Source organism: Oncorhynchus tshawytscha, linkage group LG11, assembly GCF_018296145.1.
Source record: "Oncorhynchus tshawytscha isolate Ot180627B linkage group LG11, Otsh_v2.0, whole genome shotgun sequence".
NCBI lineage: Eukaryota > Metazoa > Chordata > Actinopteri > Salmoniformes > Salmonidae > Oncorhynchus > Oncorhynchus tshawytscha.
In genome coordinates this window covers 21,575,154-21,599,775 of record NC_056439.1, presented here as the reverse complement: position 1 = coordinate 21,599,775, position 24,622 = coordinate 21,575,154, and the positions used below count along the sequence as shown (strand labels likewise).

At 42.5% G+C, this 24,622-nt stretch overlaps 2 protein-coding genes and 1 long non-coding RNA gene across 6 annotated transcripts in view; 1 reads left to right on the top strand and 2 right to left on the bottom strand.

Annotated features, from left to right (window-relative positions):
- mgaa (MAX dimerization protein MGA a) overlaps positions 1-11,509 on the bottom strand; it is a 34,794-nt gene extending 23,285 nt beyond the window's left edge. For all 3 annotated transcript variants that reach the window (XM_024437028.2, XM_024437029.2, XM_042329905.1), the window contains exons 1-6: positions 11,395-11,509; positions 3,750-5,887; positions 1,775-3,665; positions 666-753; positions 477-587; positions 140-265 (exon numbers count right to left, since the gene is read on the bottom strand). In XM_024437028.2, the coding sequence (XP_024292796.1) occupies positions 140-265; positions 477-587; positions 666-753; positions 1,775-3,665; positions 3,750-5,815 (4,282 nt within the window). In that variant the 5' untranslated portion in view covers positions 5,816-5,887; positions 11,395-11,509. The remainder of the gene's footprint in view (positions 1-139; positions 266-476; positions 588-665; positions 754-1,774; positions 3,666-3,749; positions 5,888-11,394) is intronic.
- A 20-nt stretch (positions 11,510-11,529) lies between these two features.
- LOC112261584 lies at positions 11,530-21,637 on the top strand. Its single transcript, XR_002955182.2, has 3 exons — positions 11,530-11,680; positions 19,626-19,732; positions 19,836-21,637. It is a non-coding gene; the product is annotated as an uncharacterized LOC112261584 (long non-coding RNA).
- LOC112261583 (tyrosine-protein kinase receptor TYRO3-like) overlaps positions 19,726-24,622 on the bottom strand; it is a 24,368-nt gene continuing 19,471 nt past the window's right edge. For both annotated transcript variants that reach the window (XM_024437030.2, XM_042329906.1), the window contains exons 11-19: positions 24,201-24,295; positions 23,982-24,077; positions 23,624-23,704; positions 22,649-22,741; positions 22,303-22,424; positions 21,376-21,485; positions 20,979-21,138; positions 20,467-20,603; positions 19,726-20,207 (exon numbers count right to left, since the gene is read on the bottom strand). In XM_024437030.2, the coding sequence (XP_024292798.1) occupies positions 19,781-20,207; positions 20,467-20,603; positions 20,979-21,138; positions 21,376-21,485; positions 22,303-22,424; positions 22,649-22,741; positions 23,624-23,704; positions 23,982-24,077; positions 24,201-24,295 (1,321 nt within the window). In that variant the 3' untranslated portion in view covers positions 19,726-19,780. The remainder of the gene's footprint in view (positions 20,208-20,466; positions 20,604-20,978; positions 21,139-21,375; positions 21,486-22,302; positions 22,425-22,648; positions 22,742-23,623; positions 23,705-23,981; positions 24,078-24,200; positions 24,296-24,622) is intronic.

The window sequence follows — 24,622 nt, the reverse complement described above, 5'->3', positions numbered from 1 at the left end:
GGGGGAAGGGTATAACAATTAACAATGTCTCCTTTCAATATGTATTAACTTCTCCTCATAAAACCCTAAACGGGTTACTGAACAAATACTCTCAACCATTTGGCCAAAACAGAAACTCTAATAACAAACGACTACTAACTTGGAGATGCCAATCCTGCAGTGCTTGGTCCTAAACATAGCATGGGTGGCGGTAGAGGTAGACGGACGCCTAAGTATTGCAGGTCGATGACCAGAGTGGGATCCAGTAAGCTCATCTTCAGTCCAACTTCAAGGAAGACAGATGACAGGTAAGCGATCTTCAAGCGTAGACTATGCATCATGAAAAAGCATTCTACCATCATGAGTAGCATTAAAGATGACAGGAACACTGTCATGAAAAGCAAAGTGGGACATTACCCATGCTAGTGTGCAAGTAAGTTGTCGAAAAATAAATAGTAAATACCCTTGTCATTCACTGCCATTTATTTTGGTGTTACCTTCTTGCAGCACAGGATGAATGACCTGCCGATGCTTCATAACCTTCAGATCGTCCAAAAGAACCTTCTCGAAAGCAGCTATTCTTTCCTCTGTGGTTTCAGATCCTCCCACTGAAAGATACATAGTTTAATAGATGTCACATAACAGCAGCTTGGGAACATGATGGATCAAATTGTTGTTTTCTGTACCATTCTCTTTCGCCTCAGGGGTTTTCTCAGGTTGTGCGGTTGTCGTCTCACGAAATGCAGGCTCTCCTAGGTGGACTTCAAGTGCTTCCTGTAATATATAACACTTTACTTTTTACATTTTATTTCACCTTTATTTAACCAGGTAGGCCAGTTGAGATCAAGTTATCATTTACAACTGCGACCTGGACAAGATAAAGCCAAGCAGTGTGACAAAAACAACACAGTTAGACATGGGATAGACAAAAGTCGTCAATAACACAATAGAAACATCTATATACAGTGTGCAAATAATTAAACATGTGACACTTTACTTGAAACCAATAGATATAGTGAATGCTTTGTTACTTGTTATGAGCACGTATAAGCCCTTATGCCTTATTGTACAGCTTATAATATGCTGTATTAAATATGCTGTATTAAATTGTATGCTGTATTATATTGTACTGTATTGCATTTTCTTTTTAAATAAAGTGTGGACTGTTGAAAACACATTTTAAAAACGTTCCTTTATTCACTTTATAACAAATATAACCAAAGCAAGGATTTCCTTGTTAATGATCTACTTGCCTCTTAAACAAGAACCGAGGAAACACAGGTGGCACAACATGAAATAACAGTAACACTTTACTTGAAGGGGGTATACATAAGGAATTTATAACCCCTTTCACATAGCAGGTTTGGAGTAACAAAGGGTCAACAGTTAGTGACAGTGAGCGTTGTGCATCTTCTCTTGTGATCTCTCAATTTGGCAGGATGCCACTGAGTAAACAGCCCTTGGAATTATCCAATTTAATGACGAACTTTTCTTTGACAATATCCGGGAGAAGGTGGATCTGGTGTAAAGAGTGTACCTGGCCTGGATCAAGTTCTGGCCAAAGCACCAATTGTAATTGTCATGTTAAGACTTACATATTGTTCTCTGCCAAGATAAACCAAAAACATGTGTTCTTAGGACAACACTTGTGTATAATTGTGGTACGAAGGTTGTTATGAATGACCTGTAACACTCAACGGGGTTGTAAACAGTTTCATAAATGTGTTGTGAATGCAAGTAAAGTGTTACCAAAAATGCTGACAGATGGAAATACATTTAACAATCTATGTGTTACCTTGGAGGTGAAAGAGACGAACAGCTGCTCCTCAACTTCCTCCAGGTTGGGCTGCATGGTGACATCTGTGGGTCCCCCAATCACTGGGAGTGGATCACTCTTGGCAGATTTCACTCCTGTCCTAGATCTCTTCTTAGATCTCTGGGGTTTAATGCTCTGGGTTGGCTGACTAGAACCAACTGGTAGAGTAGAACCAACTGGTACACTAGGGGTAATTAAAATTGGGACATGAGGACATAGGACAGGAGCCGCCTCACTGCTTGGAAAGTCTTCCGTCATCTCAAGTTCATCAGAGATTGAGAAAAAGTGAGTGAGGTCGGCAAGTGAAGGGGTTGGTGACAATGGGTCGGGACCTAACGATGAAAAAGGAGATAACTGGAATGGGAGTGGAGACGGTGTAGAAGGGCGTGTTAATGGTTCATAATTGACTTGAAATGATGAGGCGGGGTCCAGGGGAGGTGAGGATAAGCCAGGGTCCAGAGCAAGTGAGCCAGGGTGAGAGTTAGATGAAAATGAGACTGCCTCAAAGGGTAATGGGTTAAGGTGAGCGGAAGGCAACAATGGGATAAAGGGTGTTGTTAAAAAAGGATCAGGGGCAGGTAGTGCTAACAGTGATGCATGTGATGAAAGTTCAGAGGAGAGTACAAAAAGGTTCGGGGACGGTAATTGTTCAAGGGCTGGGAATGACGAGGTAGGTACAGGTACGGATGGGGCTGGGACCAGTTTCAATTGAACAGGGGAAGGTAAAGGGGGCTCAAGATCTGGTAATGATGCAGGTGATGATGGCTCAAAGCCTCCTAGTGAAGGGCCAGGGGATAATAACGATGGGGTACACTCAGGTTTCAAAGTGGCAACACTAGCCGTTGATGACAGCGCAGGGGCATTTGAGGGATGGTCAGAGGTAAGTAATGATAGGTCAGCCGGTAGGTTCAATGTGACAGGTACAGGGGATGGCAGTTCTTGGGCATGGGATGACAAGGCAGGGGCTGGTATTAATGAGTCGGGGGCTGGTAACAATGGGTCAGGGAATGGCGACATGAGGGGTGGAGTGGGGGATAATAGTGTAATGGATAAGGTAGGTTCAGCGACAAGTAACGACTGATCAGCAGTAAGTGAAACTGGGTCAGCTTCTGGTAACAATGAGTCTGTGGCAGGAACCAAAAAATCTGTGTTTGGGACTGACATATCGGTGGGTACACCAGCATAGTCTGTGGTTTGCCCAGTGGGGTCAGTGGCTCGAACTACAGAATCACTGGCTGGAAGAACAGCATATCCAGTGGGGACCATTGCTGGACCAGTAGGGTCAGTGGCTGGGCCAGTAGGGTCAGTAGTTAGAACAGTAGAAGATGGGGATGAAGTAGAAGGCAAAGGAGATTTTGGTTTGGTCCTAAAAGGTCTGGATTTCGACTTCAACTGTTGAAGGTAGAGTGCAAGCAGGGGCAAAGGCACAGGTTCAGGTCGTTTGTGTGGTTTAGCCTTCCCCTGCTGCTGTTCATCAGAACCTGTCCTTTTTGCTTCAGAGCTCACTGAGGAGCTTTGGGAAGCCTTTTGACTGCTTTCAACTTCATCTGCTGAATGGTCATTGATAGACACAGGGGTCTTCACAGGTTCCTGGGACTGAGATGAACAGAGGTGGTCCTTTTCACTGTCAATCGTATTCCCATCATCCTGGGGTCCCACCTTTGTAATAGTTTTCGACAACACGTCAGGAATCTGGGAAAAATTGTAATTCACAGCTACTTCCACAACTTTGCCTTTGGCAACCATGCCCTTAGTGTCTGTTTGCTCAACATTGCAAGCTGTATTGGTTATCTCCACATTGCACCTTCTTATTTTCAGATGACACTCCCGAATCAGCTCAGTGAAGTTACTTTGGGGAGGACCTATTGTACTGTTCAAAAGATAAATGCAAAAGATTAGAAGTGCATTTCAAAGTAAAGAGCTAACATGCAGCTTACTGAACTTGAGAACTTACCAGGAACTTTGATCAGTGGACTCTTTCTTACAGACTGACTTTTCACTGTCTGCAACTGTAGCAGTTTGAGCATCGGAGGTAGTGAGTCCTTGATCTGCTACTGAAGTCTTCAGGAAATTGCGTTTTCCGCGCAAAGACTTTCGGGTATTTTTCACAGGCTTGCGCAACTTGGGAGATATGGTTTCATCTTTCTTCATCTTGGAGGGACTTGATTTCTTGCAAGAGCTGGGTGCATGATCATTAACACTTGACTTCTCAGATTCTCCAAGTGTAACATTTTGAGCATGAGAGCTGAGGAGTCCTTGATCTACCGCTGAAGTGTCTTTAAAGTTGCGCTTTGCCATCAAAGACCTCAGATTACTTCTAAGAGGGTTGAATTCCTTCTGAGATGTGGTTTCTACTTTTTTCAACTCATTGGAGGGACTTGATATCAACTTTGGAGTGCAGTAGCTGGGCCCAATAGAGTTGACACAGGACTTGTCATTGTCAGCAAGTGAAACATTTTGAGTATCTGCGCTGAGGACTCTTTGATCTAGCGGGGAAGTGTCTTTAGAGTTGTGTTTTGCCATCAAAGACTTCAGGTTATTCAGGCTTTTCACAGGCTTGAGTTCATTGTTAGATCTGGTGTGGTCTTTTTTCGACTCATTTGAGTGACTTATTTTGACGCTGGACTTGTCACTTTCTGCAAGCATGACATTTTGAGTATCGGAAGAGAAAAGTCCTTGAGCTGCTGCAAAAGTATCTTTAGAAGTGCGTTTCTCCATCAAATACTTAAGATTATTCAGGCTTTTCACAGACTTGAGCTCATTGGGAGATTTGCTGGGGTCTTTCTTCATCTCATTGGAGGGACTTGACTTCAGCATGGAGCTGGGTCGATGGCTGTTGACCTCAGATTTGTCACCAAATGTAAGGGTGACATTTTGAGCATTTGGAATGAGGAGTCCTTGATCTACTGCTGAAGTGTCTTTAGAGTTGCGTTTTGCCATCAAAGCCTTCAGGCCACTGAGGCCTTTCACAGGCTTGAGCTCACTGGGAGATCTGGTTTCACTGCCTGCAGGTGTAACATTTTGAGCATCCGCGCTGGGGAGTCCTTTATCTACTGCTGAAGTGTCTTTAGAGCTGTGTTTTGCAGCCATTAAAGATTTCAGGCCATTCAAGCCTTTCAAAGGCTTGAGTTCACTGGGAGAGCTGGTTTCATTCTTCTTTGAATCATTGGAGGGACTCGTTTTCAGCTTTAGAGCCCAAGAGGGTCCACTTGCAAAAGGGTTGAAGTCGGCTTTAAACTGAGACATGCGTATGTTCTGGTAGGCTGTTACAGCAAAGAACTCAGTCTGAGGAAAGGTGAAGGTTATTACGTCATGCCCATTGAGCTGAATATCCTCCGTAGGCATTTCAGCTGAGACCACATGGAGGTGCGGTAAGTACCGGTGCATTGGGTGCAAAATGACATTACCCTCCTGGTCCATGGTGTTGTCAGTGAGCTTAAGCTTGTAGAATGAAACTGGGTTCTGCATCCATTGGTGACCAGAAGATGGAGAGTCTGGGTGGATGAAGATCCGTCTCAGCATATGGGCTTCTGCCTTTCCACTCATTTTCCAATTTTGCCCAGTCCACTTGTAACGTTTGTTGTCCGCTGGGTTGATATCCATGAGCAGATTGTACTTCTGGAAGGGATCCAAACCAGAGATGCGAAAGCGGCAATAAGGGAACATTCTCCGGCCTTGTTTGGTTACTATCATCTCGGTTTTGCATCTGAAGAACTCATTCCACATGTTGTTGCTGTCCAACATCACCTTGATACCTCTGCGGGTGCTCTCTGGTGGTAAATTCTCTGGTTGGTTATTAGAAATGACAGTGGAGTTCATTGTAAGAGCAACACCCATTGCAGAGCCTGGAGTGGATGTTGCTGCAATATTTGCTTCCTCATTGGCTACAACTCCACTTGCCTGCCCTGTTTTTAGGGCACCAACTAGGTCAGGGGGAGAGGCAGTCGAGTGCAGTGCCATGGGCACAGCTGCCCCCTCCTCATTAAGAACCATTATTTTCTTCTTCTTGTTGGCGGCCATGAACTTGTCACGGTCTTTTTCGAGGGCAGGACGCCCTCTTACATCTGTCTGTCCATTTCTTCATTCTGCATCCTAAAACAAAAATAAAGCAATTTAGCATGATAAAGATATAATCATGAATATCTGACATCAAAAGGCCAATCCACATTAAAAATAAAAGAGGAAAACAATTAGCAAATGAGTTACCAGGCTATTACCAATTATCTTGCTAGCCAAATCACCTCATACTGCTACCTTACATTGACAGATCTCTGGCATGCTAGCTGTTATCATAGACGTCCAGCCCTTACAGTAATGCTAGTTAGAGCTGGCTGGCAAAACTACCTCAAACATCCTTCATAATGGAGGAAGAGACATACAAATGGTATCTATGAGTCCACCTGATAAACAGGTTCATTGTCAAAATCACAAAGTATCCCTTTAAGCTTTGAGAGGAACTATAACATTCCCCAGGGCAGAAAGGAAGATGTACAGTACCTTATGTTACGTTACAACCTTATTCTACAATGGATTCTACAAACAATACCCCATAATGACAAAGCAAAAACAGGTTTAGAAATGTTTGCAAATAAAAATAAAAAACATATTTTTTTACATAAGTATTCTAACCCTTTGCAATGAGCCTCGAAATTGAGCTCAGGCGCATCCTGTTTCCATTGATCATCCTTGACATGTTTCTACAACTTGATTGGAGTCCATCTTTGGTAAATTAAATTATTGGACATAATTCGGAAAGGCACGCACATCTGTCTATATAAGGTTCCACAGTTGACAGTGCATGTCAGAGCAAAAACAAAGCCATGAGGTTAAAGGAACTGTCCGTAGAGCTCCGCGACAGGACTGTGTCAAAGCACAGATCTGGGGAAGGGTACCAAAAAAATGTCTACAGCATTGAAGGTCCGCAAGAACACAGTGGCCTCTATCATTCTTAAATGGAAGAAGTTTTGAACCACCAAGACTCTTTCTAAAGCTGACCGCATGGCCAAACTGAGTAGTCATGGGAGAAGGGCCTTGGTCAGGGAGATGACCAAGAACCCGATGGTCACTCTGACAGAGCTCTAGAGTTCCTCTATGGAGATGGGAGAACCTTCCAGAAGGACTGATTGGTGGTGCATCTCTGCACCACCAATCAGGTATTCATGGTAGGGTGGCCAGACGGAAGCCAGTCCTCAGTAAAAAGGCACAGCCCACTTGGAGTTTGCCAAATGGCATCTAAAACAAGATTCTCTGGTCTGATGAAACCAAGATTGAACTCTTTGGTCTGAATGCCAAGAGTCACGTCTGGAGGAAACCTGGCACCATGAAACATGGTGGTAGCAGCATCATGCTGTGGGGATATTTTTCAGTGGCAGGGACTGGGAGACTAGTCAGGATCGCGGGCAAAGATGAACGGAGCAAAGTACAGAGAGATCCTTGATGAAAACCTGCTCCAGAGAGTTCAGGACCTCAGACTGGGGCGAAGGCTCACCTTCCAAAAGGACATGACCATAAGCACACAACCAAGACAATGCAGGAGTTGCTTCGGGACAAGTCTCAATGACCTTGAGTGGCCCAGCCAGAGCCTTGACTTGAACCTGATTGAACATTTCTGAAGAGACCTTAAAATAACTGTGCAGCAATGCTCCCCATCCAACCTGACAGAGCTTGAGAGGATCTCTACCCAAGAAGATTTGAGGCTATAATCGCTGCCAAAGAGGTACTTCAACAAAGTACTGAGTAAAGGGTCTGAAAAATTATGAAAATGTCACATTTCAATTTTATTTCCCCCATGAGCAAAAAATGTATATAAACCTGTTTTTGCTTTGTCATTATGGGTTATTGTGTGTAGATTAATGAGGGGAAAATGTTTTAATACATTTTAGAATAAGCCTGTAAACAAACAAAATAAAGGAATAAGTCAGGGGATCTGAATACTTTCAGAAGGCACTGTATATCTAGATTTTTTAAATGTTCTCTCTAAATAATAAGCGTTGTTGTACAATTAAAGATAAAATACACTGCAGTACAAACAGACAGCAATAATCTAATGAATCCAGGGTTTGTGAAGTTATACCTAGGATAAATATAAGCCTTGGACCCGGTTCGACATCACCGAGGGATCAGCCAATGAAGTTGGAAGTCCCACCCAGTTGACTACATTAAAATGGTGGAAGCCTTCAATGGCTCAGCCCATGCTAAAACAGCCTTTTGGCCACTAGAAGTCCCACTCTGTCCGTCTCTGTGGTACCGTCTAAAAAGAGTCTCCGGTACTTTTTTATACTTTTTAGCCAGCAGGTCTGAACGTAGCACTCACGAGCCAAAAGTGATCCCCCAAAAATTGTGTACTACATCGCATATATACAGATATGTGCACATCAATTAATCCAGGGATTGTTATACCTAGGATAAATATGAGCCTCCCACGACCATAAAACCACCTAATAATATAATTATTTCATCAAAATTGTTTAACTTCCTTTTTTGCAATAACTGATCTGGCTTTCAAGTCTATGAAAAAGACCTTTTTTGTTACAAATTTAACTAGAACCATGCATAATACACATTCACTAATAATGACTAACTTATTGTAGCAGGCATTAAGGCTTTAGAAAATTAACACAGGTCTCAACAACCTCAAGCCCACGTGCTAGCGATTAGCCAGCTAATCTTTACATTTCAAATTTAGCCAAATAGGATCTATTTGCTAGCTAACAAGGTTGAACCGTTTAATTGTTATGAACACGCCGTTCTGTCTGTCTCCAACTATTTGAAAAGCATGTTAGACTGTCCACTATTTTCAGGTGCTGAAATCAAGTGGCCTACCTTATTTCTCAGAATGAAGAGTTTCCAATTCCTTATAGAAGTGTGTTTTATGCTTATTGCACATTTATAAAAACACAGACTAGACAGCTAGTATAAGACTGACTAAAATACAGATAACGGTACGTGGTACCAATGCTGTGCGCGACAAACTGAACATTCATTTTCCAGAACCAATGTTCGTTGATACTCTCGTTTTAGTAGTGTATGATCTGCACACAATTTGGGTAGTTGAGGCATGCTGAGGTTCTGTATAGTAATCTGTCAGCCATGTTAAGGGAACAACTCAGGACAGTTAGAGGGACCATGAAAGGGGATGTTATGCATAACAAATGTGTACACAATACACATTACCTAGTTTCACATTTGTTATGCATAACATCTCCTGTCACTGTCCCGAGTTGTTCCCTTAACATGGCTGACAGACTACAATACAGAACCTCAGCATGCCAAAACTCAAATAGCGAGGTGAAACCGCTTGCCAGAGAGGAAGATGTGATCTTTCAACTTTGTTGGCGTGAGAGGCAGGGGGAGGGGCTTGGTGTGTTTGTAAACCAGAGAGATAGAAACAACATGAGAGGATTCACGCTCGCTAAAAAAATCTGTCCAAAAGAAGGCCAATGCATTTCTATGAGCCTGCCTTCCCGTCTTGTGCACAATGACCCCCATTGTTAGGAGGGAGACGAGACCCAAAATACAAGAGAACAAGTGGACATGAACGCCCATAAAAACAAAAAATAACAAAAACCTTTATTCTCATGCAAAAACATTCATTTGCGATATCGCCCAGCCCTATCGGTCTTTAACGGCGTGGAGGCTATTTAGGTAAAATATTAGAATGGCAAAAAAATAAAAAATTCTAACCGTTGAGAAATCACAGTTTTACCCGCATTTCTCAAAACATTTGCTTACTTTGGAAATACGACAAATTAATTACAAATGACCACTAAGCTAAATTACAGCATAGTATAAAAATGCATGAGTCATAGATATTTGGACATTATGCAACTATGAATAAATACATACCAAAATGTATCAATAGATAATGAACAATAAAGTTAAACACAAAAAAAGAAGCACATCAAAGAACTGGAGATCAGTCTTGTAATTTAATCATCAAAACAATAACACATGAACATGTATTTAATTAAACTCCCAGTTTACTACTGATAGCTAAGGAAATTGATTGGCTATAGGGTGGCCTAGTGGTTAGAGCGTTGGACTAGTAACCAGAAGGTTGGAAGTTCAAACCCCTGGGCTGACAAGGTACAAATCTGTTGTTCTGCCCCTGAACAGTTAACCCACTGTTCCTAGGCAGTCATTGAAAATACGAATTTGTTCTTATTAACTGACATGCCTGGTAAAATAAAAATATGTAGGCCTTATTGAAGTAGCCTAGGCAGCCAATCACTAGCAGTTAAATACATTCAAATGGTGGAAGCCATCAATGGTGCTGCCCATGCTAAAACAGCCTTCTGGCCACTAGAAGTACCCCGCTATCCATCTCTGTTTCATAAATACTCTAGTAGTTAGTAGTTCTGGACGTAGCACTCACGAGACAAAAGTGGTCGCCAAAAATTGCATACTACATCACATATGCAGATATGTGCACCATGTCATTGAGGGCTACCTCTCTCTCTCTGCTGTGTACCTCACTGGATAACACTGGGTAGGCCACTTACTAGCAGTCACTCAAATGCGGGAAATGTAGGGAAAATGGCATGGTACAGCTTCAAGAAAACAGTTGCTTTCAAACTAGGGATTTCATTGCTTATTGAGGTAAAACAGTTATTTGGTTAATAGATTATGAATGTATGACCTACACTGACACATCCAACCCAAAGCCAGAGGTTTAGTTGGCAAAGTACATCTTTAATAAAACACAATTTTGCATCACCATTTTCAGACATCTTATGTTGCACAACCTTAGCTGAACGTCCGAAAATCCTAAAATGGTGTTGGAAAATAGTGTTTTATTAAGACAGTGCACATATGAATGGAGGATGCTTTATGTACGAGGAATCCTAGACCATAGTGCAGGTCCAGCGCCCAGCATGGCTGCCTAGGCTATTATTGAATATAATTTAGCCTCCCTCACGTGGCCTGAAAAATAAGACAAAATCATATTGTTCACAGGAAATGTGATGTTTTGATCGAAAATGGACACACTAACAAACATGTCGTCGACTTACTAGAATAATTCGTTTCAGGGTCAAGTTATGAAATAACAGCCTACTGTAGGGTACTTGAACCTTCTAATGTTATAGAGAAAACGTTTGATAGGACATCTCGAATAACTACCGTGTACGTATGCTACTGACACAAAGCGTGTCCATTTCTAAAAGACAGCGTTAACATCGTGAAATCAAAGAACTCACGGCGGCCATTTTTCATTACCATACGAGACAACCCTGGTAAACAAACATGATCCTGGCGGACCTACTGTATTGCCGGCGCACCGTAATCGCATACATTGTGGTGTTTGTTGACAACACCAAGTTGTGGAACGAATAGTATGTCCTCTATCCTTTACTTATAAGTAGAAATCCTTCTTTGAAAATGGCCTCGATGCCATGCACTGCGGCGACTAAAAACGTGGCTTGGGCCTGCAAGGCCTAAGCACTTAAGCCTTGCCAACAAAACGATCGAATTCAATGGCGCCTGATTCCCAAGTCAACATGGTGGCCACATCCTCAGACTAGAAAGAGAAGACTTGGAGTTGCAATATCAACATAGTCTTTCTCGACGGGATCATGTGCCTCACTAAGCACATGGATTACCTTTTGCACATTTCAATGGATCAAAATATGCGATGGTGGTCGTCGATTCCTTGTGTAATCCCTTCCTTTTCCTCAATTGAAAGCATAATATACAGTACCTCGCATCTCCCATCTGGAAGAATCATGCGTGCTGTAAAAAGACGTCACAGCTCCGCGGATGCACGTTCAGGTCATTCTGCGCAGACTCTGCGCCTTCGTGTCACATGATTCAAAACGAAGGGAGAACATGCCTGCTGAGGTGGTACGGAACGCCGCCATGTGGAGATTTGAAACTCCCCGCTTTTTGGTAGGTGGCCTTCCAACGAAGACAGAAGGTTGGGGTATAAATATAATCAAAGTTGAACATGTCGACTGTACACGTAACGACAGACAAAGCTTGTGGGCATGCTTATTCGGGGGACATGTGCTTGCCAACCAGCTCTAACTAGATTGAAACTGTCAATGCAAGAATTTACCTGCGACTTGGCTGTAATTGCATTTCGACTCGGTGTTTTCAAATCAAAATTCATTGGTCACATACACATATTTAGCAGATGTTTTGCGGGTGTAGCGAAATGCTTGTGTTCCTGGCTCCAACAGTGCAGTAACGATAGTTAGGGGAATAATCCGTAGCTAGTCAGCCATAACTAGTCAGACGATGTAAGAAGACTTGGCTGCAGTCCAAACGCAAATTAGACAGCCCTCGGTCCAAAAACTTTAGCCCTTGAATGACGTTTTACATCATCACATACGAGTGTAGCTACCTCAAATGTACCTTGCCCAAGCGGGGGAGAGTGATGGTCGAAGAGGCAACGTCCTTGGCAGAAATCTTGAAGTTCGGCTTAAAAGCAACCAACCTCAAGCTATTAATGTACCTAGCAAGCTAATGTAGCTAGCTACAGTTACCCATATAGCTAGCAAGCTAGATGTATAGTTTGTCAATTATTCCAATAAATTTCAGAATTCCAATACATGTTTATGAAGCTAGCTGTGTGTGTTGTATAGGCTCCTGACTAAGACCATTTGAGCGTCATTCCAATTTGCCAACGCTAAAGTCAGTGTCATCTATATATATATATATATATATATATATATATTCGCTGCCACCGGAGTTTGATACGACTACAGTTTGCATTAAACTGGTGTGTCTTTTAAGTGTTTGGAATGCAGCCTAAGTAAGCAAGCTACAATTCTACATGTTTTGTCATGGGGTTGAGAGAAAATTTAACAGTTTCTACAAATTTTGCCATTATATAAGAACAAGGCATAAGCTATCTGAGTGATTCAAACATAACACAATCAATGGGGGCCCCCATGACATTTAGCAGACCCTCTAGAGCGATTTACTGGAGCAATTAGGGTTACAGGCCTTGCTCAAGGGCACATCAGCAGATTTCAGTCATTTGCAAATATATTCTGAATTTATTAAGGATTTATATGGGATAGCAGTTAGAGGCAGGATCGAATCCTGGGTCTGTCAGGGAAATCTGTCAGGATATGAGCCAGCAATTGGGGGGTGCCAGGTATCAAATCCTTGATGCCATCTCCTGGCAGTTGTATCTTTGAGCAAGGCGTTTTATCCCTAAACTGATCCAGGCTGACCATGTCCTGTCCACTCTCTCTGTGTCTGTGTGTCTGGAGGGATTGGGATAAAATACAAATCTCAGTAGCTAGGTTTCCATCCAATTGGAGACAGATTTTCATGCGAAAATGTAAAATAATCCACACAAAAAAATAAGTGCATTGTCCAACCATTGGTGTGCTTCCGCCACCGACTTGAAAAATGTGTGCTGTGCGTATTACATAATGCACACATTGTTTTACTTTTTCGCTTACGTTTTCATGTACCCAATAAAAATCTGTGATTCCATCACATTTAACTCTACGGATTATTTTGTGTTAAATAGCAAATGTGCCTACTCTGGTCTTGGTACGTGTGCTCTAGCCAACAGCATGAGATTATAATGGATAAAATCCTGAATATTTTTTTGTCAACTGGCAGTCAAGTATCAATCAGAGTAAGACCCTCAATATTTGTTGGAAAAGGAGGATCAAGATCACCATGGACTTTCACTACCCTGTGAAATTAATAATAATCTGTAGTCTAATACACTACATGGTTTCCCGAGTCATAGTGGGAGGATCACACACACACCATATCATCGCGTGACTCCCAAGTTTACTTCAATATGATGGTTATCATATCAATATTTGCGCTTAGTTGTTTTTACTGCTATTTCTCGCATAATTAATTTTACCGACACAAAAAGATCCCACCATGTCGAACGAACAAACAAATTCTGTCTGAATTTATGAAATTGTACCGAAACTTCCTGTTTCCATCACAGCAGTCATGTTTTTTTTTAAATACAATTACTTTACTGCATGAAAACTGTATCTGAGAATTTACAATAAACTAACTAACTACATTTATCCAGATCAGCTGGGGCACATAGAAGTTAGGCTGAGGGTGAGTGTTGGAGTTCCAAGCTTTCCCGGAAGGTATAAAGACAATTTTAATCCGGGTGGTTCCAGCCCTGAATGCTGATTGGCTGAAGGACGTGGTATATCAGACCTTATACGATGGGTATGACAAAACATTTATTTTTACTTCTCTAATTATGTTGGTAATCAGTTTATAATAGTAATAAGGCACCTCGGGGGTTTGTGATATATGGCCAATATACCACGGCTAAGGGATGTGTCCTAGCACTTGCCTTGTGCGTAAAAACAGCCCTTAGCCATGGTATTGTGGCCATATACCACAACTCCCTCAGCCTTATTGCTTAAATATACCATACGATGATGAAACAACCAACACTTTTTATTTACTTACACTTGAGGTGAGAATTACATTGTAGCTTTATGTACAAATCTAAAAACAACTAGGCACAGGCTGGTAAGGATGGACTGGTCAGAGTATCACAAAGCATCAGCTTCATAAGTCTCTGTTTTTAATGATTTGGGTTGTATCTATGGAAATTATTTTATAACAATATACAAAAACTACATGGAAAATATACATATTAAAACATGTCCCTTGATATCCCATAGCCTATAAGCAAAATCAAAAGGTGTCTCTGTAAGCATTTTGAGCATCAGTGAACGACGGCTAATGTCTTAACAGATCATAATATCCATATTCACACTGGTAAAATTAGTTCTTGAATACATACACAACGTTCTGCATATTATCCTGTTTCATAAATACTCAATGGTACTCTTCAAAATAACTAATTCACAAAAATTGTAAAGGGATACTTTGGAATTTTGGCAATGAGGTCTTTATCTACTTTCCAGAGTCAGAGGAAGGTTGTTGATACAATTTTTATGTCTGTGTCCAGTATGAAGGAAGTTGGAGGCAGTTTTGTGAGCCAATGCTAACTAGCATTAGCGCAATGGCTGGAAGTCTATGGGTATCTCCTATGACTTCAAGTCATTGCGCTAACACTAGTTAGAAACTTCCTTCAAACAGCATGCACCGACATAAAAATGGTATCCATAATTTCATCGGACTCTGGGGAAGTAAACTCAGCAAAAAAAGTAAACGTCCTCTCACTGTCAACTGCGTTTATTTTCAGAAAACTTAACATGTGTAAATATTTGTATGAACATAATATTCAACAACAGACATAAACTGAACAAGTTCCACAGACATGTGACTAACAGAAATTGAATAATGTGTCCCTGAACAAAAGGGGTGTCAATATCAAAAGTAACAGTCAGTATCTGGTGTGGCCACCAGCTGCATTAAGTACTGCAGTGCATCTCCTCCTCGTGGACTGTACCAGATTTGCCAGACCGCCCCAGACCATGATGGACCCTCCACCTACAAATCGTTCCCGCTCCAAAGTACAGGCCACTGTGTAACACTCATTCCTTCGACAATAAACACGAATCCGACCATCACCCCTGGTGAGACCAAACCACGACTCGTCAGTGAAGAGCACTTTTTGCCAGTCCTGTCTGGTCCAGCAACGGTGGGTTTGTTCCCATAGGCGACATTGATGTCTGGTGAGGACCTGCCTTACAACAGGCCTATAAGACCTCAGTCCAGCCTCGCTCAGCCTATTGTGGACAGTCTGAGCACTGATGGAGGGATTGTGCGTTCCTGGTGTAACTCGGGCAGTTGTTGCCATTCTGTACCTGTCCCGCAGATGTGATGTTCGGATGTACCGTTCCTGTGCAGGTGTTGTTACACGTGGTCTGCCACTGCGAGGACGATCAGCTGTCCGTCCTGTCTCCTTGTACTGCCGTCTTAGGCGTCTCACAGTACAGACATTGCAATTTATTGCCCTGGCCACATCTGCAGTCCTCATGCCTCCTTGCAGCATGCCTAAGACACGTTCACGCAAATGAGCAGGGACCCTGGGCAGCTTTCTTTTGGTGTTTTTCAGAGTCAATAGAAAGGCCTCTTTAGTGTCCTTAATAAAGTTTTCATTACTGTGACCTTAATTGTCTACCGTCTGTAAGCTGTTAAGTGTCGTAACGACCCTTCCACAGGTGCATGTTCATTAATTGTTTATGGTTCATTGAACACGCATGGAAAACAGTGTTTAAACCCTTTACAATGAAGATCTGTGAAGTTATTTGGATTTTTTCAAATTATCTTTGAAAGACAGGTTCCTGAAAAAGGAACTTTATTTTTTTGCTGAGTTTAGATAAAAAGGCCATTGCAAAAATCTCTGAGTATCTCTTTAAGGCAGTGGTCACCAACCGGTCATCGTCATGGACTGTCCGATCTCCAAGGCATTCCTCGTCGATCGCCAAACATTTCTGTAAAAAACCCAGCGATAAAGCCTTGCGTTCCTATTCAATATTTTAGTAGTGAGACGGTAGGTGCACCCCATTCAGCTGCCCTGCGTGCTGGGAAGGTGAAGTGTTCCCATTTTGAATCATTTCATGTGTCTGAAGGTACTAACTGCTTTCCCAGCGGGCCCGGAGAGCAAATCAAGTGCTATATAGGCCTACCGCTGGCCAATCGGATGGCTCAGATAAGTGTCTGCAGTAAAGTAGTGAGTGTAAAAAATAGATATATACAGTGGAGAGAACAAGTATTTGATACAATGCCGATTTTGCAGGTTTTTCTACTTACAAAGCATGTAGATGTCTGTAATTTGTATCACAGGTACACTTCAACTTTGAGAGACGGAATCTAAAACAAACATCCAGCAAATCACATTGTATGATTTTTAAGTAATTCATTTACATTTTATTGCATGACATAAGTATTTGATCACCTACCAACCAGTAAGAATTCCAGCTCTCACAGACCTGTTGGGCTTCTTAAATTAAAACTGTCTGTTCTCCACTCATTACCTGTTAACTGCACCTATCCACAAACTCAATCAAACAGACTCCAACCTCTCCACAATGGCCAAGACCAGAGAGGGTGTAACGACATCAGGGATAAAATGGACAATAGGCAAGCAGCTTGGTGCGAAGGTAACAACTGTTGGTGCAATTATTAGAAAATGGAAGAAGTTCAAGATGACGGTCAATCACCCTCGGTCTGGGTCTCCATGCAAGATCTCACTTCGTGGGGCATCAATGATCATGAGGAAGGTGAGGAATCAGCCCAGAACTACACAGCAGGACCTGGTCAATGATCTGAAGAGAGCTGGGACCACAGTCTCAAAGAAACACTAATGGTTAACACTACACCGTCATGGATTAAAATCCTGCAGCGCATGCAAAGTCCCCCTGCTCAAGCCAGCACATGTCCAGGCCCGTCTGAAGTTTGCCAATGACCATCTGGATGATCCACAGGAGGAAAATGGGAGAAGGTTATGTGGTCTGACGAGACAAAAATATAGCTTTTTGGTCTAAACGCCACTTGCCGTGTTTGGAGGAATAGAAGGATGAGTACAACCCCAAGAACACCATCCCAACTGTGAAGCAAGGAGGTGGAAACATCATTCTTTGGGGATGCTTTTCTGCAAAGGGGACAGGACGACTGCACCGTATTGATGGGAGGATGGATGGGGCCATGTGTCGCGAGATCTTGGCCAACAACCTCCTTCCCTCAGTAAGAGCATTGAAGATGGGTCATGGCTGGGTCTTCCAGCATGACAACGACCTGAACCACACAGCCAGGGCAACTAAGGAGTGGCAAGAAGCATCTCAAGATCCTGGAGTGGCCTAGCCAGTCTCCAGACCTGAACCCAATAGAAAATCTTTGGAGGGAGCTGAAAGTCCGTATTGCCCAGCGACAGCCCCAAAACCTGAAGGATCTGGAGAAGGTCTGTATGGAGGAGTGGGCCAAAATGCAGTGTGTGCAAACCTGGTCAAGAACTACAGGAAACGTATGATCTCTGTAATTGCAAACAAAAGGTTTCTGTACCAAATATTAAGTTCTGCTTTTCTGATGTATCAAATACTTATTTCATGCAATAAAATGCAAATTACTTAAATCATACAATGTGATTTTCTGGATTCTTGTTTTAGATTCCGTCTCTCACAGTTGAAGTGTACCTATGATAAAAATTAGACCTCTACATGCTTTGTAAGTAGGAAAATTGGCAGTGTATCAAATACTTGTTCTCCCCACTGTATAAAAACAAACCTACAGCAATGTTGATACTGTGAGATTTCAAACCATGACTAGAGAGACTGTCAACAACTACAGCTACTACTAAGAGCTGCTGTTTTTGAGTGAGTTTAAGTTCTTACTCAACACCTTTTTATTCAACACTTATATGCTATTAAAATAGTTCATAGGAGTAACATGAATTTGTGCATGAGGCAGAAATTATGCGGTGCGACTCGAGTTTTGCCATCAGCTGGCAGACTGTCCCTATTTGGTCAGTGTCAGTGGAGGAAAGGGAGAGAAGGGAGATGTTGAGAGGCAGACCCTCAGTCTGCTGCTCTCCCTCCGCTGGGCCTGACCATCAGATGCAGGTACCATCAGCCCAGATGTATTTTTTATTATTTCAAATATATGCTCACTCAGCTGTGCCTTACAAGTAATACAACTGATCAATTGCTGGTGTGATCATATAGCCTACCTCACATTTTGAAATATAAACTGAACAAAAATGAAACTCTACATGTAAATTGTTTGTCCCATGTTTCATGAGCTGAAAAAAAGATCCCAGAAATGTCCCATATGCACAAAGCTTCTCTCAAATTTTGTGCACACATTTGTTTACATCCTGGTTATTGAGCATTTCTCTTTAAGCCAAGATAATCCATCCAACTGACAGGTGTGGCATATCAAGAAACTGATTAAACAGCATGATCATTACACAAGTGCACCTTGTGCTGCAGTTGTCACACAATGCCAGTTTTGAGGGAGTGTGAAAGTGGCATTCTGATTGCAGGAATGTTGCCAGGCCTCACAACCGCAGATCACATGTAACCACACCAGCCCAGGACCTCCACTTCCAGCTTCTTCATCTGAGACCAGCTACCTGGACAGCAGATGAAACTGAGGATATTTCTGTCTAATAAAACCCTTTTGTGGGGAAAAACTAATTCTGATCGACTGGGCCTGGCTCCCCAATGGGTAGGCCTATGCCCTCCCAGGCCCATCCATGGCTGCGAGCCTGCCCAGTCATGTGAAATCAGAGATTAGGGCATAATTAATTTTTCCCATTGACTGATTTCCTTACATGAACTGTAATTCAGAAAAAAATGGTGAACATTGTCAGGGCAATTGAAGCAAATACAATATGCCTATAGCCTACTGCACAGACCTCATTGCTATACTACTGTTTTTAAACTGGTTAATGTTATGTAAGGTTACGTAAAACAATAAATCTGAGCGGTAGAGCTTGTCTTGCTTTTGGACTCAGTGATCTCAACTCAAGATTGGTGACCACTGCTTTAAAGGATTATTTCAGTTGTGGTCCATTAAAATGTTAAGTGTAATAGAGGCTTTTGGACTGGAGCTGCTTATTATATTGAGTTTAGGGTATGAAAGGGAGTAAGTTCGCAAAGCAGCAAATGCCAATGTTCAATACCTATAGTAGGCAGCATTTGTTAATAAATTCATTCCCTAAAACATCAAAAGGAACATATCTACAGACTAAATAATGCCTCGGTCAGTCAGTTTTCCATTGAAAAGTTAACTGTGTATCAGTCAAGATCTAAAATATACTGCGCTTTTTGTCAATGTAATAGTAAGGCTGATTGTGTATGTATTGGTGTGAAGTCATAGTATAATGTACACAAAGGACAGAATAACTGGAAATAAAATGGGTAGAAAAGTACATTGAGATATGAACTTCAATCCAATTCTGCTCCGTTAGGTCATGCTGGTGAGCATCCATTCGTTTTCAGAAACTTCACTGGAGGACAGTAGTGAGTGACCAACCCTCCACAACCAACTTGCCAGTCTGTGAGATCTGTACACAAGGTCAGTTAAGGAGGGCAGGGGAGGCAGCATGATGGTCGAAATATAAAATCACACATTAATGAACGCATCTTCATATTCCTCATCCCTAACGTCTGGCTGCAAGGTATCCATCGAGTCCCCCTGCCTCCCACCGTCCTCTTCAGTGCCATGACAGGTAGGACCGATGATGTAGCGGTAGTCTCCACCGACAGCCAGAGCTGCCCCAGAAGACACCATGAGCCAGTCTTTCTCATCCTCCTCCATCCCCACACACTGCCAGGGCATTCCTGACCAGAAGGGGTCCTTCCTTGGGCCCAGTGCCCCTGCCCCCTGCTCCCCCTTGTCATTCTCCAGGTTAACGTAGAGAAGGGCCTCCTTAATGCAGCTAGGCACTGGGGATAGGCTGGCCCACAGCCCCTCCAGCTGGTCAATCAGGTGCAGGAAACTGGGGCGGCACTTGGGAACAGGGCTCCAGCAGCTATGCATGATCTCATAACTGGGAAAAGAGAGGGAGAGGACTTGAACTGTCAGGTCGTTCTTGTAAAGTAATGTGTTCTCAATGTGTTACCTGGTTAAATAGGCAGTAAAATATACAAACTCATGATTAAATCATTTTCATTAATCTGGCCCCAATGATGATAGATTGTTTTAGTCATTTTAAAAGTATAGCACTGATCCCATCAGTTCTGATGAAGGCCTTGCAGGCTGATTTTCAACGCCAGAGAATTTTCTATCAGACCCAGTGGACGACTCACATGTCGTCTCGGCAGTCAGGTGGCTGTTTGAGCCTCTCTCCCTTGATGAGGTACTCGTAGATTTCGGAGTTCTCCACCCCGGGATAAGGGGTCTGTCCCCGTGCCATGATCTCCCACATGGTGACTCCAAACGCCCACTGTGGGGAAAACAGAGTCAGTCAATTAACTTCCGGGGCCACTAAAAAGGCAAAAATAAGGAATTGACAGTTCCAAAAACATAATCAACATATCTATTAAACAGGGACTCAGTCAGTGAACTTCTGTGGCCACTACATCGTTTAAAAATTCGAAAATTAAATTGATTGGTCTGGAAACAAAATCAACATCTTATCCACGATGCATTGAATTGCATTACAAAACACAAATGTAATCCTTTTCACAAAGAGGATTTCAAGATGGGGATCCCGAACTGAAATATTCCCGCCCTACAGTGTCACCATCATTTAGAAAGTGAAGATACGAGTTTGTGTGTACTGTGACCACTATGAGGGTGCTTCCATCTTTGTATATACCACATCACTCTGAGTAGTGTAGACATTGTCAGCAAGGCTCTCCAGTGCTATCCACTTGACAGGCAGCTTTGAGACAGATCCTTGTCTGTAGTAGTCGCCACTGTAGATTTTCTTTGACAGCCCAAAGTCTGCCACGCAGACTGTCAGGTTTTCACTAAGCCTATGAACAAAGGAGAGGAGATGGTCACAATCTAACCCACAGGCAAGATAACGCTCTAGTAAATTCAGTGTAAACTATATCAGAGGGAGTCCCAGTTAGGAAAGAGTAAAGTGACGGGTTGCTGTCTCAAATGTTGCCATATTCCCCATTTAGTACACTAGTTTTGACCAGGGCCCTACAGAGAATAGGGTGCCATTTGGGACAAAGCCACAGTCTGCTGTGCTCGTAGATTCTCACATGCAGTTGCGCGCAGCCAGATCTCTGTGTATGATGCTTTTGTTGCTCAGGTACGCCATTCCACGAGCGATGTCCAACATGAACTGTATGAGCATCTGCAGTGACACGGTCTGTGTAAGGGAGAGACAGCAACATTTTGCTAAAACATGATTTGAACCTATACAAAAAGTCTACTATGAAAATAAATAATAATTTGGGCCCACAGGTCAACCTTGTCTTTCCTCTAGTTCCATAACATGAAATAAAGAAATTATTTAAAACATTCTGTATGTAAACTGTCAAATGTAACAGTAGAAGACCTTGAGTCCTCTGGACACACATTGGGCGGAAATGTATTATAGATGGTGTTATAGGGTGAGTGTACAAAACATTAGTAACACCGGCTCTTTCCATGACAGACTGTCCAGCTGAAAGCTATGATCCCTTATTGATGTTACCTGTTAAATCCACTTCAATCAGTGTAGATGAAGGGGAGGAGACCGGTTAAAGAAGGATTTTTAAGCCTTGAGACAATTAAGACATGTATTGTTTATGTGTGCCACTCAGAGGGTGAATGGGCAAGACAAAAGTTAAGAGCCTTTGAACGGGGTATGGTAGGTGTCAGGCCCACCGGTTTGAGTGTGTGACAAGAACTGGAACGCTGCACGCTCAACGGTTTACCGTGTGTATCAAGAATGGTCCACCACGCAAAGGACATCCCACCAACTGGACACAACTGTGGGACGCATTGGAGTCAACATGGGCCAGCATCCCTGAGGGATGCTTTCAACACCTTGTGGAGTCCATGCCCCGACAAATTGAGGCTGTTCTGAAGGCAAAAGGGGGTGCAACTCAATATTAAGGAATGTGTTGCTAATGTTTTGTACACTCAATGTATCTATTTTAGTATGCATACCAGTGTGTGTAAAATGTTTAGGGGGCACTCACAAAGGGCTCGTCTCCAAGGCGGGACAAGAGCAGAAATGTGTGAAGGTCCCCGTGCTTCATGAATGGCAGGATAACCATGGGGATGGGCAACCGTTGCTGAGGCCGACTGTGCAAACTCACTCCTGGAGGACCAAAACATATTCAATATAATCAACAACTCACTGCATTGAGTTGCTGTAATGACACAGTTACAACTCTTTCTCTGATCCTAAGTAGCCTACTTGTACCAGTTTGTAGAATAAATTATTATTTGTAATCTGGCAATGCCTTTCGTAAATAAAGTTGTCATGAATTTAATTGAAATAAAAGTTGGCCTAAGTCATGGGTTTCTTTCTTCACTACTAACCAATGAGCTGGATGACATTAGGATGATCGAAGTCCTTCATATGAGAAGCCTCCTTCAGGCACTGTTCAATATCACATGATGAGTTGATATCCGCTGATGAAAAAAAAAAAAAGACAAACAAAAAGTTATCACGACTTGCAAGGACGTATTAGTTCACATCAGAGGTGAAAGTAAGCCGGTATGGAGTTCTGGCAAAATAAATAGTGGGGGCACGCCATAGGCCTACCGGTAAAACATGAGCCTTATCACAATAATTAAAAAGATGCCAAGAAGAACTGTAGGTTATTACACCATTATGTATCATTAACCGACCACATGTCAGTGTCATGACAAATGTGAGACTGGACGTGTGGAAGTATGCTCCAAAATACGGGATGGTTGGACAATATAGTGACATTTTGCCACGGCAGAGATGAGTGGCCGAGACCGAGACGCACGCAAACAGCAGTGGATGCATCAATTCAGGTTACACAAGTATTTTTGACAAATCTCCAAATCGAAATCATCATTCATTCCACTTTCTGGTGTTTTGTAACAGCTGTCTCTATCCATTCATCAAATGGCGGGTGCACAGTGCACTGTAATGATGCTGGAATATATATATTTTTAGAGTGGACAAACGTGCGCAGGTAGCCAGGCTTATTATAGGAGCCGTTTGACGTGATTGTTTGACAATCAGATGAAAACATCATGACTGGTTGTGTTTATGCCACATTAAAACTTTTTTTTTTAAAGATAATACATTTTAAAAGAGAAACAACACATTTTTACTATTATACCTACAGCGTACCTCTGAAATGAATAGGGATTCTGTAATTATATGATTAGGCCCAAGCGTGTGCGCACACAGGAAGTTCCAGAATGGGAAGAAATCTACTTTCACGCCTACTTTCAACTGTTTCAATGTAATATCCACCGACTGTACACATTCATATAAAAAGGCAGTGAAAATGTAGTCTGTAGTCGCTCACTCACTTTTGAGCACCTTCACTGCAACTTTCTGTACAGTACTGTCCTCCATCTTTAGGAAGGCCTCACGCACTGAGCCAAACTCACCTACTCAAACACAGAAAATTTAAAATCACTGGCACATTCATCCTGGGACAATAAACACTTTGGTTACAATTCAACATATTCCAAAACATCACAACACAGACATGAGGTCTGCCTTGTTATTTAGCCATACACGGTCATGATTATAGGCCAAGCCAGACATTAGTAAATGTTTTCCTTTGCAGTCGCCAGCATCTACCACATTTTTTCTTTCAGTCAACACTTTTAAGGGTGTGAGCTAGTTTGTATAGAAACGGTACACAAGGAAGCCCTCACCAACCTTTTCCCAACATGTGTCCGAGGGTCAGTAGTCTTTCTGGGATCAGGACGTCTTGCAGTTTGGCCTTTAGATCGTTATTGATACCCAAACTGTCCACTGGTGGGAGACACCGATTTAATTCATTACTCACCACCAAGGTCCACTGACTACAAGCGTGAGTGTCAGAGGGCGGCACCTTTATTTGGAGGCCGCAAGCCAAACACGACTGACTTTACTTACAGCTGGATTCTGGGAGCTCGGGGCAGGTCCTGTTGAATGACCTGGCTGCAGTGAAGGACACCAAGCGCTCATTCCCTGGGGGATTGAAGACAGACCTGCAATGACAAGCAGAGTCCTGCATTCACATACTGTATGGGCACCGGCAGGCCGACTGTCTGCAGTATCTACCAGAATCAGAGGCCTGGTTTGAATACTTTATGACTGCACTGTTATTCCTGCTTTGCCTTGGTTTAGTAACCTTGCAGTAAAGTTGCTCCTGTTCGAACACTTCTAAAAATGCATCCTTCCTTCCTTCCTTGGGGTAATTGGTGAAAGGAATGTAGTGGAAACCTTGCTTTCCCTCATCCAATCATGTCAGCTCAGTGATAAATTTAAGGAAGGTAGGTTGCAGTCATAAAGTATTCAAACAATGCCTCTGATTC